The sequence below is a fragment of the Podarcis tiliguerta genome (assembly GCF_965153285.1).
Source record: "Podarcis tiliguerta genome assembly, chromosome: 7".
In the NCBI taxonomy this organism is placed as follows: domain Eukaryota; kingdom Metazoa; phylum Chordata; class Lepidosauria; order Squamata; family Lacertidae; genus Podarcis; species Podarcis tiliguerta.
The window spans coordinates 49,221,825-49,235,319 of record NC_139540.1 but is presented as its reverse complement, the minus strand read 5'-3'; the positions used below and the strand labels follow the sequence as shown (position 1 = coordinate 49,235,319).

At 38.7% G+C, this 13,495-nt stretch overlaps 1 protein-coding gene across 3 annotated transcripts; it reads right to left on the bottom strand.

Moving 5' to 3' along the window:
- On the bottom strand, positions 1–13,492 carry RNMT (RNA guanine-7 methyltransferase). 3 transcript variants are annotated; one of them, XM_083450167.1, is made up of 12 exons: positions 13,293–13,492; positions 11,758–12,014; positions 11,338–11,586; positions 9,925–10,045; positions 8,979–9,101; positions 7,206–7,321; positions 6,494–6,675; positions 5,424–5,588; positions 4,498–4,615; positions 2,993–3,094; positions 1,980–2,013; positions 1–931 (listed from the first exon to the last, which is right to left on the bottom strand). In XM_083450167.1, the coding sequence occupies exons 2-12, from the start codon at positions 11,980–11,982 to the stop codon at positions 894–896; spliced, it is 1,473 nt and encodes a 490-aa protein (XP_083306293.1). In that variant the 5' UTR covers positions 11,983–12,014; positions 13,293–13,492; the 3' UTR covers positions 1–893. The 3 variants fall into 3 exon arrangements, with proteins under 3 accessions (XP_083306293.1, XP_083306295.1, XP_083306294.1); XM_083450169.1 differs by having other exon boundaries at positions 11,758–11,882; positions 13,293–13,380; XM_083450168.1 differs by having other exon boundaries at positions 13,183–13,329.
- Positions 13,493–13,495: the final 3 nt, after the last annotated feature.

The window sequence follows — 13,495 nt, the reverse complement described above, 5'->3', positions numbered from 1 at the left end:
TTGTACAGAACAGAATTCTATTTAATCTTGATCACATACTATGAAAAATTACACACCAATGAGCACAAACAACAAAATTCGTGTTCCTCCAAATACTTCCCCATCTGACACATCAACCACAATTATTTAACACTGAAAATACTGCACTGTGGAGTGGCGATAAAAAGCCCAACCAATGAATGATGTCTGGCATTCTGATGCACAGAGCTCACATGCATGCAAGCACATCGTCATTCACTTAAACTGGCTGACAAAGGTTTCTCCTCTAAAAGGAGACACCCAGTTACATAGCTCTGGAATGGGGGCAGCTATTTTTCCAAGGAGTGCAGTGGTTCTGAATTCAGCTGACATTTACTAATTTGCCTGTCTGCAACTTTGTGAAGCAGAACAGGCGATTTCAAATAAACACTTGTTGCATGATGAACACTTCAAAACTTGGGGGCAGCTTAAACAGCATGAAGAGCAATACATTACCAAGACCCTTACTACCTTGGCTTGTCAAGGTATTGAAAGAGTATGGCAACAGCTGGATTACCATCTGGATGGAAGATACATTATAATTTCTTCATCCTGTGATCACTGTCATGCTGTAAGTTTATAAGCAGTCAGTAATGAACCAATGCATCTGAACGCAAACTAAGTATTTCAGGAAATGTATCCTTTGTTAAAAGTAAGAACCCAATCATCCCCCCAAACAAAAAATCATATTGTGTGTGTATGTGTGTATAGACAGACACACAAAACAAAATTCCATCTGTCACAGACAGTCAACCATAAACCATAGGTAAGCTTGCCCAATTTGGTTGTGTCCTGCACATTTTTAAACATAAAAATATAAAATAACTGTCACTTTGGATGCTAGATCACTTCAATTGTGTTTTTGTGGCCTTCTTTTACTGCTGCTTTTCAAAGGCAAAAATCAAATATATACCTGGGAAAAAATTGAAAAAGAAAGCATTAACCTTCTCCTGTTTCAAAGATTTCTGTTCATAAACAACCAAATCTGACAACATATAACCATCTAATAGAGCTTAGAGCAAGGGTTGCCAATCTGAGGCCACTGGTGCTAGGGCCTTGAGTTCCAGTGGTGCTCCTGGGCTTTGGATTGCTCCCAGTCTGACCCATTCCACCAACCTCACTCAGATACAGCCCATCAACTGATGCAAGGGCCTTGCACATTCAGGTGGTTGGGCGGGGGTTTAAATCCTAATTAAACATTCAGTTGGGAGGGGGAAAGAAGACACATGCAAGATGCCTGCAGTTCTCCTTCTCCCGTCTCTCTTACTGCCAAGACCACTTCACTTTAGGTGATCCAGCCAGATTCTGGGTCAACCCAATTTGGTTCGGTATTTGGCCAGACACAGGGCACGACTCTGTTTATAAGAGCTCTGACAGCTATTATGAGCCTCCAAAACCAAAAGGCAAGCCAAAAAATTATAGCACCAAACCTGTCTGGCTATACCTAATAGAAAAAATACTGGCCTGGTTCACACACCATGGTAAGCCAAATCACCAAACTGCAGATTCCCAGAGAGGAAGTTGTAGTCACTCCAACACCTGTCTGGTCCTTTGTGCTCCCATAGCAGCTAAACCAACATTTGGCTTACCATGTCATCTGAACTGGGGCTTGTGGTTAAACTCTAGCCTCGCTTACCACAAGCTCTACAGCCAAGAACAAATCTTGGTTAGCTAACAGTTTTGCTGTTAATCTTGGTTAGCTAACAGTTTTGCTACTAAATTTACTTTGTGATATACTTGAGCTGAGTTGTGATCTAGAGACATTTTTACATAGCAGCTATGTATCGCCCGTTTTTCCTGAAAACTCTGTGCTTAGCAGATACCCTCATAAAAAGTTCCCGCTGGAGAAATTCTTACATTTTAAAAACAAACTAGCCTGACAGCTATAGAACAGGTTTGGAGGAATAAAATACAATACTGAACTATTATAGTAATATTTAAACATCAGTTATAGTACGTACTTGTTGCCTCCCATTCAGATTTACTCAGGGTTCCCTTGAAAGAAAGAAAATGTCACATTTACAGACAGCAAATTATTGTATACATTTTAAGCAATTAGCAGGAATCTCTCTCTCTCTCTCTCCAGGGACAAACTGTTCCTTCCTGCTGCAATATTTTAATGCTTCAGATATCAATAATAGTTTCAGATTTCAGAAAGCCAAAACATGCATCACTGTACTTCAGTATTCTCATTGAAAGGGAAAGATCTGTTAGCACATTTAGAAGGTGATCAACCAGTGAGTTGAAGTATCTCACTGTAAAGGGGCGGTTTATTATGTACTTAGCTATGCCTGATTGCACATTCAGGGAAGGAGACACATGAGTTTTTGTAATCAAGCAGTTTCTCTTTTATTTTAAGGATGCAAATGACCTGCATTAGTATGTGGTGGGAAGGCTGTCTAGTACAGTTATATGTTAATAGCTTTTATAGATTAATTTGCAAAGCTGATACTATAAGATTTTGAGCACCATAGATTATGACTATGGACTATCTCTTCAGAAATAAGTCTGCTGTAATTGCCAAAGTTCAGATGCCAAACAAAAGGGAATATAGCACATTTCCTTCTCCTTTCAAGGCTGAAAATTTTCAAAGCAACAATGAGAGGCCACTTCCTGCACAGGCCTCCCTGCAGCTGCTCTAATGCCCAGAGAGACTAGTACTCAAGCGCATTAGAATGGCAATAGAAGTTTCATAATTCTGCAGAAACAAAACAAAAGAACAGAAATCTAGCAGCACCATTGGTGGCCAGCATTTGTCACTACTTCTTGCTTCACAATGGCGCTATCAGGAAGGCATGCTCTTTTCCACTTAGCACATGGCCATCAATGAGTTTTCAGGGCACTATCCTGAGTTTTTCAGTTCCATGGACCCAACCCAACATGCATAAGCTTTGGCAAGTGTTGAGACACAGAAGGCAAAGAGTGGGCTGCAAGCAGCCTGATCTGCTCCAGAGATGGGATACTTGATACTTACAAGGGGTAACTTGGCTTTCCCACCATTCTTAAGCATTTCTGCATGCTCATAGTCCTCTTTTTTATTTGAGACCAGCCTGGAACTTTCATCAGCAGGGTATTTCTGGGGAAAAAACAGATTATACAGAATTACTGCAAATATAGCCAAGGGCTGGCAAACTAAAAAATACTGTTGTGTACCTGCCCAAATGAAAATTCAGACACAAATTGTGTGTACTGATGCCTACTTTGCCCTTGACCTAAAAGTGACAAAGAAATGAGGTATTTATACCCAGTCATAATAGTTCCAACTGTAAGCCCCCTAATACTATTTAGCAGTTGACCCAATGAAAGATGTATTCTGTGTCACCAACACTGTCACCTTGCATTCCACATTTATAGCTCTGATTTCTTGTATGATGAAACTCATAGGGGTTCACCTTGTGCTCCTAAGCATGCTCCATGCAATGGCCAGATCCAGACCTGCTTAGCTTCCGAAAGAAGTGTCCTCAGACCACTGCCTGGGATGTGTAAGACATAGATTCATACAAATCATCTAGTTCACAGCGAAAGGATCCCTGATGGATGGCCATCCAACCTCTGTTTAAAAACCTCGGGAGCTCATTCTACTAGAATGTTCTTCCTAATGTTTAGTCAGAATTTTTCTTTCTTGTAATTTGAATCCATTGGTTCTGGGTCCTACCCACTGGAGCAGTAGAAAACAAGCTTTCTCAATCTTCCATTTAGATACAGTGAAACCTCGGTTTTCGAACGTAATCCGTTCCGGAAGACCGTTCGACTTCATAACATTCGAAAACCAAGGCACAAAGGGCGGTCTGAAAATTTAAAGAGAAAATTGAGAAAAATACAGTGGTACCTCAGTGGAAGCTGTTCCAACTTCCGAGGTGTGTTTGAAAACAGAAGCATTTACTTCCGGGTTTTTGGTGTTCGAAAACCGAACCGTTCAAATTCCAAGACATTCGAAAACTGAGGTACCACTGAATTTGAAGATAGCTATCATATAATCTCTTAGTCTTCTCTTTTTCTCTTTTCCAGGCTAAACATGCCCAACACTTGTATCAATACAAGATCCTTTAAATTTCTAATGATGATGATTTAATGATTGTTATTTATTGCAGAAGTAGGCCATTAGCACTACAATGAGCCGAAAGTTTTGAAATGGAGGGATTCAAAGTACAGCACATCAACTTAGAATTATCTTCTACAGATTATCAAAAGGACACTTCCAAGTGAGCATGTTTATAATAAATGAAAAATGTTACTGCAGTGTAATTATCTGCACAGTGATTGTACATTGACAGAACAAACCAAGATATCAGGGTACATGAAATAAAGCATACCTAACACAATCCCACTCAAATGCAATGTAAGATGGATAACTAGTATAGCCTAAGTAAACATATGAATTGTCTTAGAATTACTGCACAGTGTTTATCAAAAAGCAACACAACAGTTGACAAGGCTGACAATTAGAACAAATCTGTCTATGTGCATTTGAAAACTAACCTCCAATGCCAGCATTTGCTGCAAAAGAATTTTATGTTCTTCATTCTTAACCTTTTCTTCGTAAAACTCCTGAAAAGTTTTTTTGTAGACTAGTTTCATGCCATACTTCTTGGCCATTCTAGGAAAAATAATTTTTGTTAGAAATATAAATACTTAATTAACACAAAACACAAATTATGAGTGATCATCAAAGCATAATTCAAATTTCCAAAAACTACTTGTGTGTCACAATGACAAGATCATAAGAAACATTGCAACTCATCTAAATTCACCACTACTTAATGTGAACATATATATTTGTTTAAAAATCTAATGACAGTACTGTACATTTAAAATACGTATGTATTATCGTATATAAATACATAGTACAGCATGCATACACCTACTGATGCCCAACTATAACAGCAACCACACCCTGAAAGTGTAGCTCAGGGGGTTAGATATTCAATATTATTAGTTATGAAATGCTTAGGCATTGGCACCAATGCATACTTATATATATCATGTCCTTGAAGTACAATGTGGACTGTGGCAATGTATCCAAGCTATGGATACACTTTTAATAGGTTCAGGCGTGCCTTGGTAAACACAGACCAGAAAACAGCCATTATAGTGGAAATAATAAGCAGGGGAGAAGAGGGAACCTGGCACAGAAAGGAAGCAAAACAGCTATGCAGTATAGAAGACAAAACTGGATACCATGGCACTGTAGAACCAAGTATCCTGGCTTTAACAAGATGGCAAGAAAAAGGAAGGCGGTTAGAAGGGAGGGCATGTCAGATTTTGTTCAAATATCTAGGATATGATGGACCAACCTCCACATTATCACATTTTAGCTCAATTGGCTAAAAGCTGACATAGCACTCCTTTAGCAACCATTTTTCATTTACAAACACACAATAAAAGGTAAAACATAAAAAACTTACTCTACCAGCAATGGAAAATAGACCAGGAACTCTGGCACATTAACCACTCCTTCCAAGTTAAAATCATACTTGCAGCCAAACAAGGGGTAATCTCCTTTCTTCTGAAACTTCACTGTGTATATTTCATTCCCAAAAGAATCTGTTTCTGAAGCTTCAAGACGCTTTCTACGATAGCATAATAAAAATCGACACGGAATTAAAAACCCACACAACCGTCTAACTCTTTTGTTGAAACATAACACAACAGTATGGGCTTGTTTACATATCTCTAACCTCACTAATGAAGTCAGATACAGTAAAACAATGATAAAATCCTATCCCAGGATTATTTAGAGCAATAATATATTAATTTCCCGTATATAAAGTAACTTCAGTAATATATATCTCCCTAATTCATTTTTATGAATGTAAATAACTGGAAAAAAAGATTAACCAAATATTTGGGCCAGTCAGCTAATCCGGCGGCGCGGCAGCAGTGGGAGGCCCCATTAGCTAAAGTGGTGCTTCAGGTTAAGAACAGTTTCAGGTTAAGAACGAACCTCCGGAACGAATTAAGTACGTAACCAGAGATACAACTGTACTTCCAATATTTATAGCAGACCAAGATACTCTGCCCTGCCTGCCAGAATGCACATCTAGCTAAATTGCATATATTTGGACTAGGTAGTCAGGGGCCTTTGCATTTGCTGGCAAGTGAATTATTAGATAGTAGAATAAAATCTCCAGACTTATTGCAGACAAAAGATGGAAATTCAAGGAGAGGGTCTGGAATTTTCTTGAGGACACCAGACTTTATTTGTGGCTACAGTCTGGCAAAACCTGTGGAGAAAGTTTATTCATTTTCATGTCCTAACTGTTGTATTTTGAGGCAGGTGTGGGATGGAAAGTGTGGAAAAACTGCAGACAAGAGACCTAACAAACAGGTGGGTGACTGTGCTATTCTAATGTACCAGTACAACATTAGTTCTTCCAAGAGTGCTCAACAAGCTTACATGTGTAAATATGCTACACGAAGTCTGAAAAGTATCCACCCCCAATTATTATCTAAAAAATCATTCATACACACTTACACAAGTTCATAGCTATCTGGAGTTGTGCCAATAAAATATCCTCCATGGCAAAGTCTTTCACAGGCATTTCTAAGCATCATATCAGCTTGTTCATATGTCTCAAAAGAATAATGATACACAAATTGACAACTGCAAATGTCAAAGTGGATGTTTCGATCATTGTACTTTTTGTAGAGAAGTTCCTAAGACAAACAGAAGAGAATTGTTTATTTTTGCTGTTAGGAAAAAAATTGGGATGGGAAAACGATTGCATTGTTCCAGTATGCTTACCACAAAAACACAGTTTTTTAAACTAGGAGGCACAAACCTAAAGTCTTCTGATTATTTTTCTGCTCTTTTCAACTGACAACCTGCAAGTTAAATCACTGCAACCCATTATATTTTCCTATCTCCAATGTTAGGAACTAAAAACTACAACTAAAAATATTTCTTGCTGGAAAGAAAACACCGATATTGGAGATAAATTATTTTTAGGCAAATATCTGCACTACAGCACATACAAGAATAGTTACATTAACCTATTTAGAGTTCCTGATAAAGTGACCCTATCAAAGAAGTAATACTTTCATGCAGACCTTGTCTTTTAACTATGCAATCATGTAGAAAATAATGCAATGGCTGGTTTACTTCTACACATTTGTTTTCTAACCTTTCCCTTCATTTACATTTTAGACACCCACCATTAATTTTAAAAAACATGGAATAACTATACCTTTGTGCTGTCAGCAGTTATAAATTCTGCACTAAATATTCTCTCATTTTGACGACCACGGTTTTTCATATCATAGTACCGCGATTCACACTGTTGTACGGAAACATCAGCAATATCTATTTTTAAAAAACGCATAATCAAAAAACTCTTCAGAAAGCTGTAAAGCAGGAGAAGGCAAGTATATAATTGAAGGCTAAAAGTATTTTATTTGGCAACTGCTTATCACAACTACTCAGAGATCTGCATAGGGTATGCTAAAAAAAAATCACTGTACATAACCAAAACACTTAAGAATTAAAGAAAAGCATTTGCACCTTATGTGCAAAAAGATTTCATAATTTAATATTAAATATTTACATTAGGAAGAGATGTGTGTTTTTCTTAAAACTAATGCTGTGTCACATTCTTGGCTTAACTCAAAACTTTTTAATTAAAAAAAAATTGATTTAGTACACTACTTTTTTGTAAGTTGACAACTTTCAATTTGAATTCTTAATGCTGTGAAGAAAATTATCAGTAATTTTATTCTGACCATAAAAAACTTAAGACTGCTTACCTAACACAACTATTTTACACATTTTTGAAAACAAAAAGGAGGCTGTGCTGCCATCTCTAGGTCGATACTGGGATTGCTTTTTGCCATTTATTGCTAGTGAGCTAAAGGCAGTAATCATGTCAGCTATACTAAACAGGCAGTGAATACAAATATAAGGGGTGACAGGCTTGGAAAACCCTAATTTAGACTTTTGAATAGCTGCAGAAAAGTATTCCTGAAAGCAATAAACAACAATATCTGAACAAAAGACTTGAAAACCACTCTTAACACTGCAACCTCATCTTTCAGAGTTAAAGAACTCTCAGCAAGCTATTTGAGTAAATGCCTTCACAGATAATTTGCTTTTACATTAAATCTGAAGACAACCCCAGGAGCCATCTCAATTAAGTAATTTGCAGAGTGAATTTTTACTAAAAAATAGCACTTGCCATACCACAGGATATAATAATTGTAAAATACCTGAACTTAAAAAGAACAAGCAGCTCAAGCCAAAACAATGAAGAATTCAAGCTGTAATCACATTAAATGAAATAGCAACTTCCAAAGGTCAAGCCCTGGAATGCGTATCTAGCATAGAGACAGAGCAATATGGTAAGGGATGGAGGGGACATTCTGTTTGTTATTGTTTCTGTATAACTTTTTTGTAACTTGCTATGAAAATACAGTACTGGAATGCCAACAATAAATTAAAGACAATTGCAGAGTTTTTCAACGTAAGCAGATGACATATATCATATACCATATATGGCATCAATGCTGAACATGTGGCCCTCCATATGCTATTGAACTACAATTTCCATCATCCTATGCTGATTAGGTCTAATTGGAAATGCCTATCTAATATTTCTAGGGCAACAGGTTGGCAAAGCCTAGAAAATGGCATTGCAGACCAGTTTTGCTAAACAGTTGGAACTGAAATAACAGTTTATGCATTTCCAAATATTAAGTGATTCAGTGTTTAAATCAAGTTCTTTGCGAAGAAGATACAGAACAAAATGAAACTGCCAAACCCTTAAGATAATCCACGAAGTCTCTGTTCCGTGTCTCCTTACCATGGCAAGGCTGGTAGGTTTAGGCAAGCAGCAGGACTCTTCTATGGAGGTACCCATATATCGGAAGAAACTTGGCTTCCAATGTGAATTTTTATTTGCTAAAAAATTGAGTTTTATGAATAATAAACCCAAGGTACATTGTTCATATCAAATTTGCCTTCTTACCTGTACACACAAGCCTACTAATTCTGCCTTTTCTCCATTTTAGCAAGTCCCCACCTTTGCCACATCCCAAGTCTAAAACTGCAATGCTTTGCTTTCTTTGCCGCACCCTCTCAAGGAATTCACCTAGGAAAGAAAAGACACATAAAATCTTTAGCATAAATAAAAAAATACATCTATTGTCCATTTCCTTTTGTAATTCTGGGAGTTTTACCATCTCATGAGTAACTTAAAAAGTTGCACTCCACTAAAAGCAAAGAAAATTCATTTGTCTGAGATAAATTTAAAATGTAAGCATGGAAAAGGCATTTACAATACTATCCTATGCATGCCTATTCAGAAATAAGTTCTGCTGAATTCACTGGAACTTATTCCCAGGTAAATGTATAGGTTTGGCATCTATCTTTTGTTATCTCTTAAAGAAAAAATATTGTAGTTTAGCTCACAATAATTTTGCAATTACACATTCATAGCACTTAAAACTGAGAGCCAGAGACCCCGATAGATGTAGGAAATACATATCTAAATATAGTGTAATTATTTTATTACTATTCATATGCTGTCTCAAGGTGACAGCCATGGTTCTCTTCTTCATTTTATCCTAACAACTCTGAGGCAGGTTAAGCTTAGAGAAACTGGCTAGCTCATTATCATCCAGTAAACTCCAGGCCCTAGTCCAACACTCAATCACAGAATTCACTCAAATCATTCAAACAATAAATTAGTATTATATTAAGGAGCACTGTACAGAGTAAACGTGTGAACATTATAGTGGTTCTTTTGCTTTAGATATTAGGTTTCATATTTGGGATTCAAAAATCAAGGGCAAGATCTGACCCACCATACCTAACTGTACTACTAATGCAGCTTTTTCTTCAATCCCAACAAAGTAGCATCTGAAAATATGAATACACTAGAAGTATATATATTTCAAAATATATAGCCATACCAATGAGCACACTCTTTATCCAGTTGTTAAAATTCCGAAGATAGAAAATGCGACTCATACTACGCTGTTCCAATCCAACTTCTTCAAGCTTATTATAATGTGCTGCTACAGTTTCAGTATGCTGCACAAGAATATCAAATAAAAGATAAAGTGAAAAATATAAGGCTTTATATGCATTCATTTGCTACTTAAGGCACACAGCAACTCTGGATCCAAAACCTGATGACTCTACCATCTTCACAACCTACATTTCTAACTTCCTACTCCTATTCCTTTCCTAATAGTGGTAGCATTATGTGCTAGGAACAGCACATTATGCACTATGAACAGTACAAAAAAAAAAAAAAAGCTTTATACAAACATAAAACAACACCACAACTGATTTGTAGGTAGAGTATCTGGTTTTGATGTAGAAATCGAGAATAAAATCACTTGGTAAATAAGAACGTTACTAGATGATCAACAAATTATTGTACTTAAAAAACCTTAGAAATACTGTAACTTAAATAACTTTGGAAATGTAATAGCACTATAAAAATAATAGCATGTCTCATGCAACTAATTAGATTACCTTGAACTCTGTCCAGCTTTTTCCAGCTTCCTACCCTACCCAGAAGGAATTTTTTTTTTAGGAATAAACATATAAAAGTACTGTTTCATACAAAATTCCTAAGATTAAACAGCACATAGAGCAAGATCCAATGTAGCACAAGCAGGAGTTGACCTATGCAGTGCAACTTTTCCTTTCACCCACTTCCTGCTGGGTGTGCTCCCAAAATCTGCTCCCGAGGGTTGGAAGAACCTTCCCAAAATCTGTTTTAAAACTTGTAGATACCCGGCTGGAGAACCAAGAAGAGAAACTGCAAGTCCCATCATGCAAGCAAGCAGTCTTAACAGGAGATCATCCATATGTTCAGTCTGCATGCCATTAAGACAAATTTAATCATTTATTGTGAACATAAAGATTGCTCCTGCTTTACTCTCCATCCGTGTGATCAAAGAATTATGAACCCTTGTTTAGCATTACAACCTATCAAACCTTAGCTTCACATGCAATCCATAAAGCAAGAATAAGATAGTCAGCTCAGATGTAACGCTAAGTCGGGAGTCACAATTTGTTTCTTGTACCGGGAAGAGCCAAGCAGGAGCCATTTGACTATGTTTTGTCATGACACATGAATGCAAACAAAGACAAAGTCTGTAGGAAACCTGTGACCCATTAGATGTTGTTGGACTCCAATTCCCTTCAGCCCCAAACATAGCCAATAAGAGACTATGGAAACTGTAGTCCAAAAACATCCAGAGGAATAAGGAAACACATCCCTCGATTAAGGAAATAAAGACTAGCTCCCCCCCCCCCTTAGTGCTGCTACAGTTCAAGAATAAAGACTGAACTGCTATGGAAACACTTACTCTTTTCTTTGTTGGGCTTTGGTCAAGATCAGAATCCCCTCTTCTTTTTCTTGCTCTCCTGCTGTCCACAGCACTGACATCTCCCTTTTCAGTTGTGTCACAATGTTCTTTATTTATTGTTGCTTTATTTTCTTCCACTGTGACAGCAGGCTTTATCTCTAGGTCTGGGGAAGCATCTCCCTTTGCTTCTTCAACCAAGTTCTTTCCAGCTTCTGGAACCCCCAAACTGGCTGTGTCAGTAACACTAGCCTGTGGAAAGAGAGTCATGTTGGTATGGAAGAAAAATTCCTTAGCTCAATCTGTATATAAAGTTGATGACCTTGATCAATGTGTGTTACAACTAAACAGACATTTTCTGCCTACAGTGCACAAATGCTTAAAAGAGAAAAAGGCTTCAAAATTGCTGTTTGAAACACTCACCATTTTATCTGCAGGAACCTCTTCAGATTCAGATTCAAATTTCATCTTTTTCAGTCTTTTGTCATCAAGAGCACTCCCATCTCCCTTATCTTCATCACATGTACTAGAAGTTTTACCATCATTTGCTATGATAGATGAATCATCCTTTGAGTCTTTAGCAGTTGCGCTATCAGCTTCTTCAAATTTCTTTCTTTTTTTCTTTCCGCTGTCTAGTAACTCAGCCATGCTTCCAATAAATATTATTGTGTTATAAATATCTGCAAACAGAAAGTTATATTTTTTCTGTTGTAAGACAAGTCTTCAGACCCCCACTCTCAGTTATAATTGATACTGTATTAACATGATAAACCGGATGTGGTCATGGTTTTACACTGCATGTTAAATGGAGTTCTTGTTATGTTTAAAATCGGAATGCTAAAATGTGCTCATTTGTGCCTAACTTGATTTTGAATCCCAAGATGTTTAAATCTTTTTTTATATATATAAAAAATCATTAGTGTATTGAGCCTCTTTGTCGAAAGACAAAGACTCAAGACAAAGACTCAAGGTGGCATTTACATTTTCCATGAGAAAACTAAAATAGTTCATGGAACTATCTACTGTACTTAAAGCATCTATCTCAGCAATCCAAATTTCTTCCCACAAAGCCCTCGGCCAAGACAAACAGGCTGTTTAGCAATATGTATTATTATGCTCTCTTGTGTATTATGCTATCTTCCAATATGGTCTATTCCATTACCGTGTCCCCCACCTAGTATTATTGTGACCACTGGGCAGCTGGGGGAGGTCGACCATAACTTCCATACAAACTCCTATTTATTAATTTTTGTATGCTTGCAAACTTGGGGGTTCCCTGAGGCTGCTCATCTCTTTTTGTTTCGGTGGTCCGTTTTGTCTACAATCCCGCGAGCGCCCCTCAGTTGAGTTTGCCATTAAAGGGAACGACCACCTCCACACCCCAAACAATGCCATGCACGCCTACTCGAAAAGGGCGGGGAGGGCGAGGCCCGCTGTGCTCAAGGAGTTAACTCCCAGCAAAAATCACGTTCAGACTGAAGACTGCCTAAGTTTCCTGGGAACCAGGCCAAAGCAGAAGTAAGCAGCCGTTCACTTCGCTCTGACCCGAGGGTTTGAAACCGCAGCTCCGGAGCGCATTGTGAGCGCCAGCAAAAACTACGGGCCCCACAACGCAGGGCTGTCGGGCCCCGCAGCTACAGGCGCTCCCTTCGCGGGTCCCATGGCGTGGAAACCTCCCGTCCCCGATCCCAAAGGCCTCTCACACTCCAGGACGAAGGGAGAGGCGCGAGAAACCCCGTTATTATTATTCAAATAGCCAAAACTCTTCCCCTCCCCCACCACCGACCGTTTCTCCTATAAGGCCTCAGAAAAACGAAGCGGTGCGAGGCGGCGTAGGCCCAAACTTACGCCCGGCACAGCGCGCCTAACTCTGCCCGGCCACGAGGACGCCGCCGACGCCTCTCCGCCCCGAACCTCAGACCCTGCGAGCGGCCCCGCTGCGCAGCCACCTTCCTCACCCGCCAAAGTTGAGTTTTTCTACCGTCCCGCTCTCAGGAAACGAGGCGCAGTTTTGCATCCGGGTCACCCACGCGCGCCTTCCTCCTCCTCCGTAAGAAGTGGGCGGGCGCGCCTACTTGGGCGTACGTGCCAAGCGTGCCTCCCTTTCCCTCTCCACCAAGACGCGGCAAGAAATGCGGCTGGCCGGGAAGGACTACAAGCC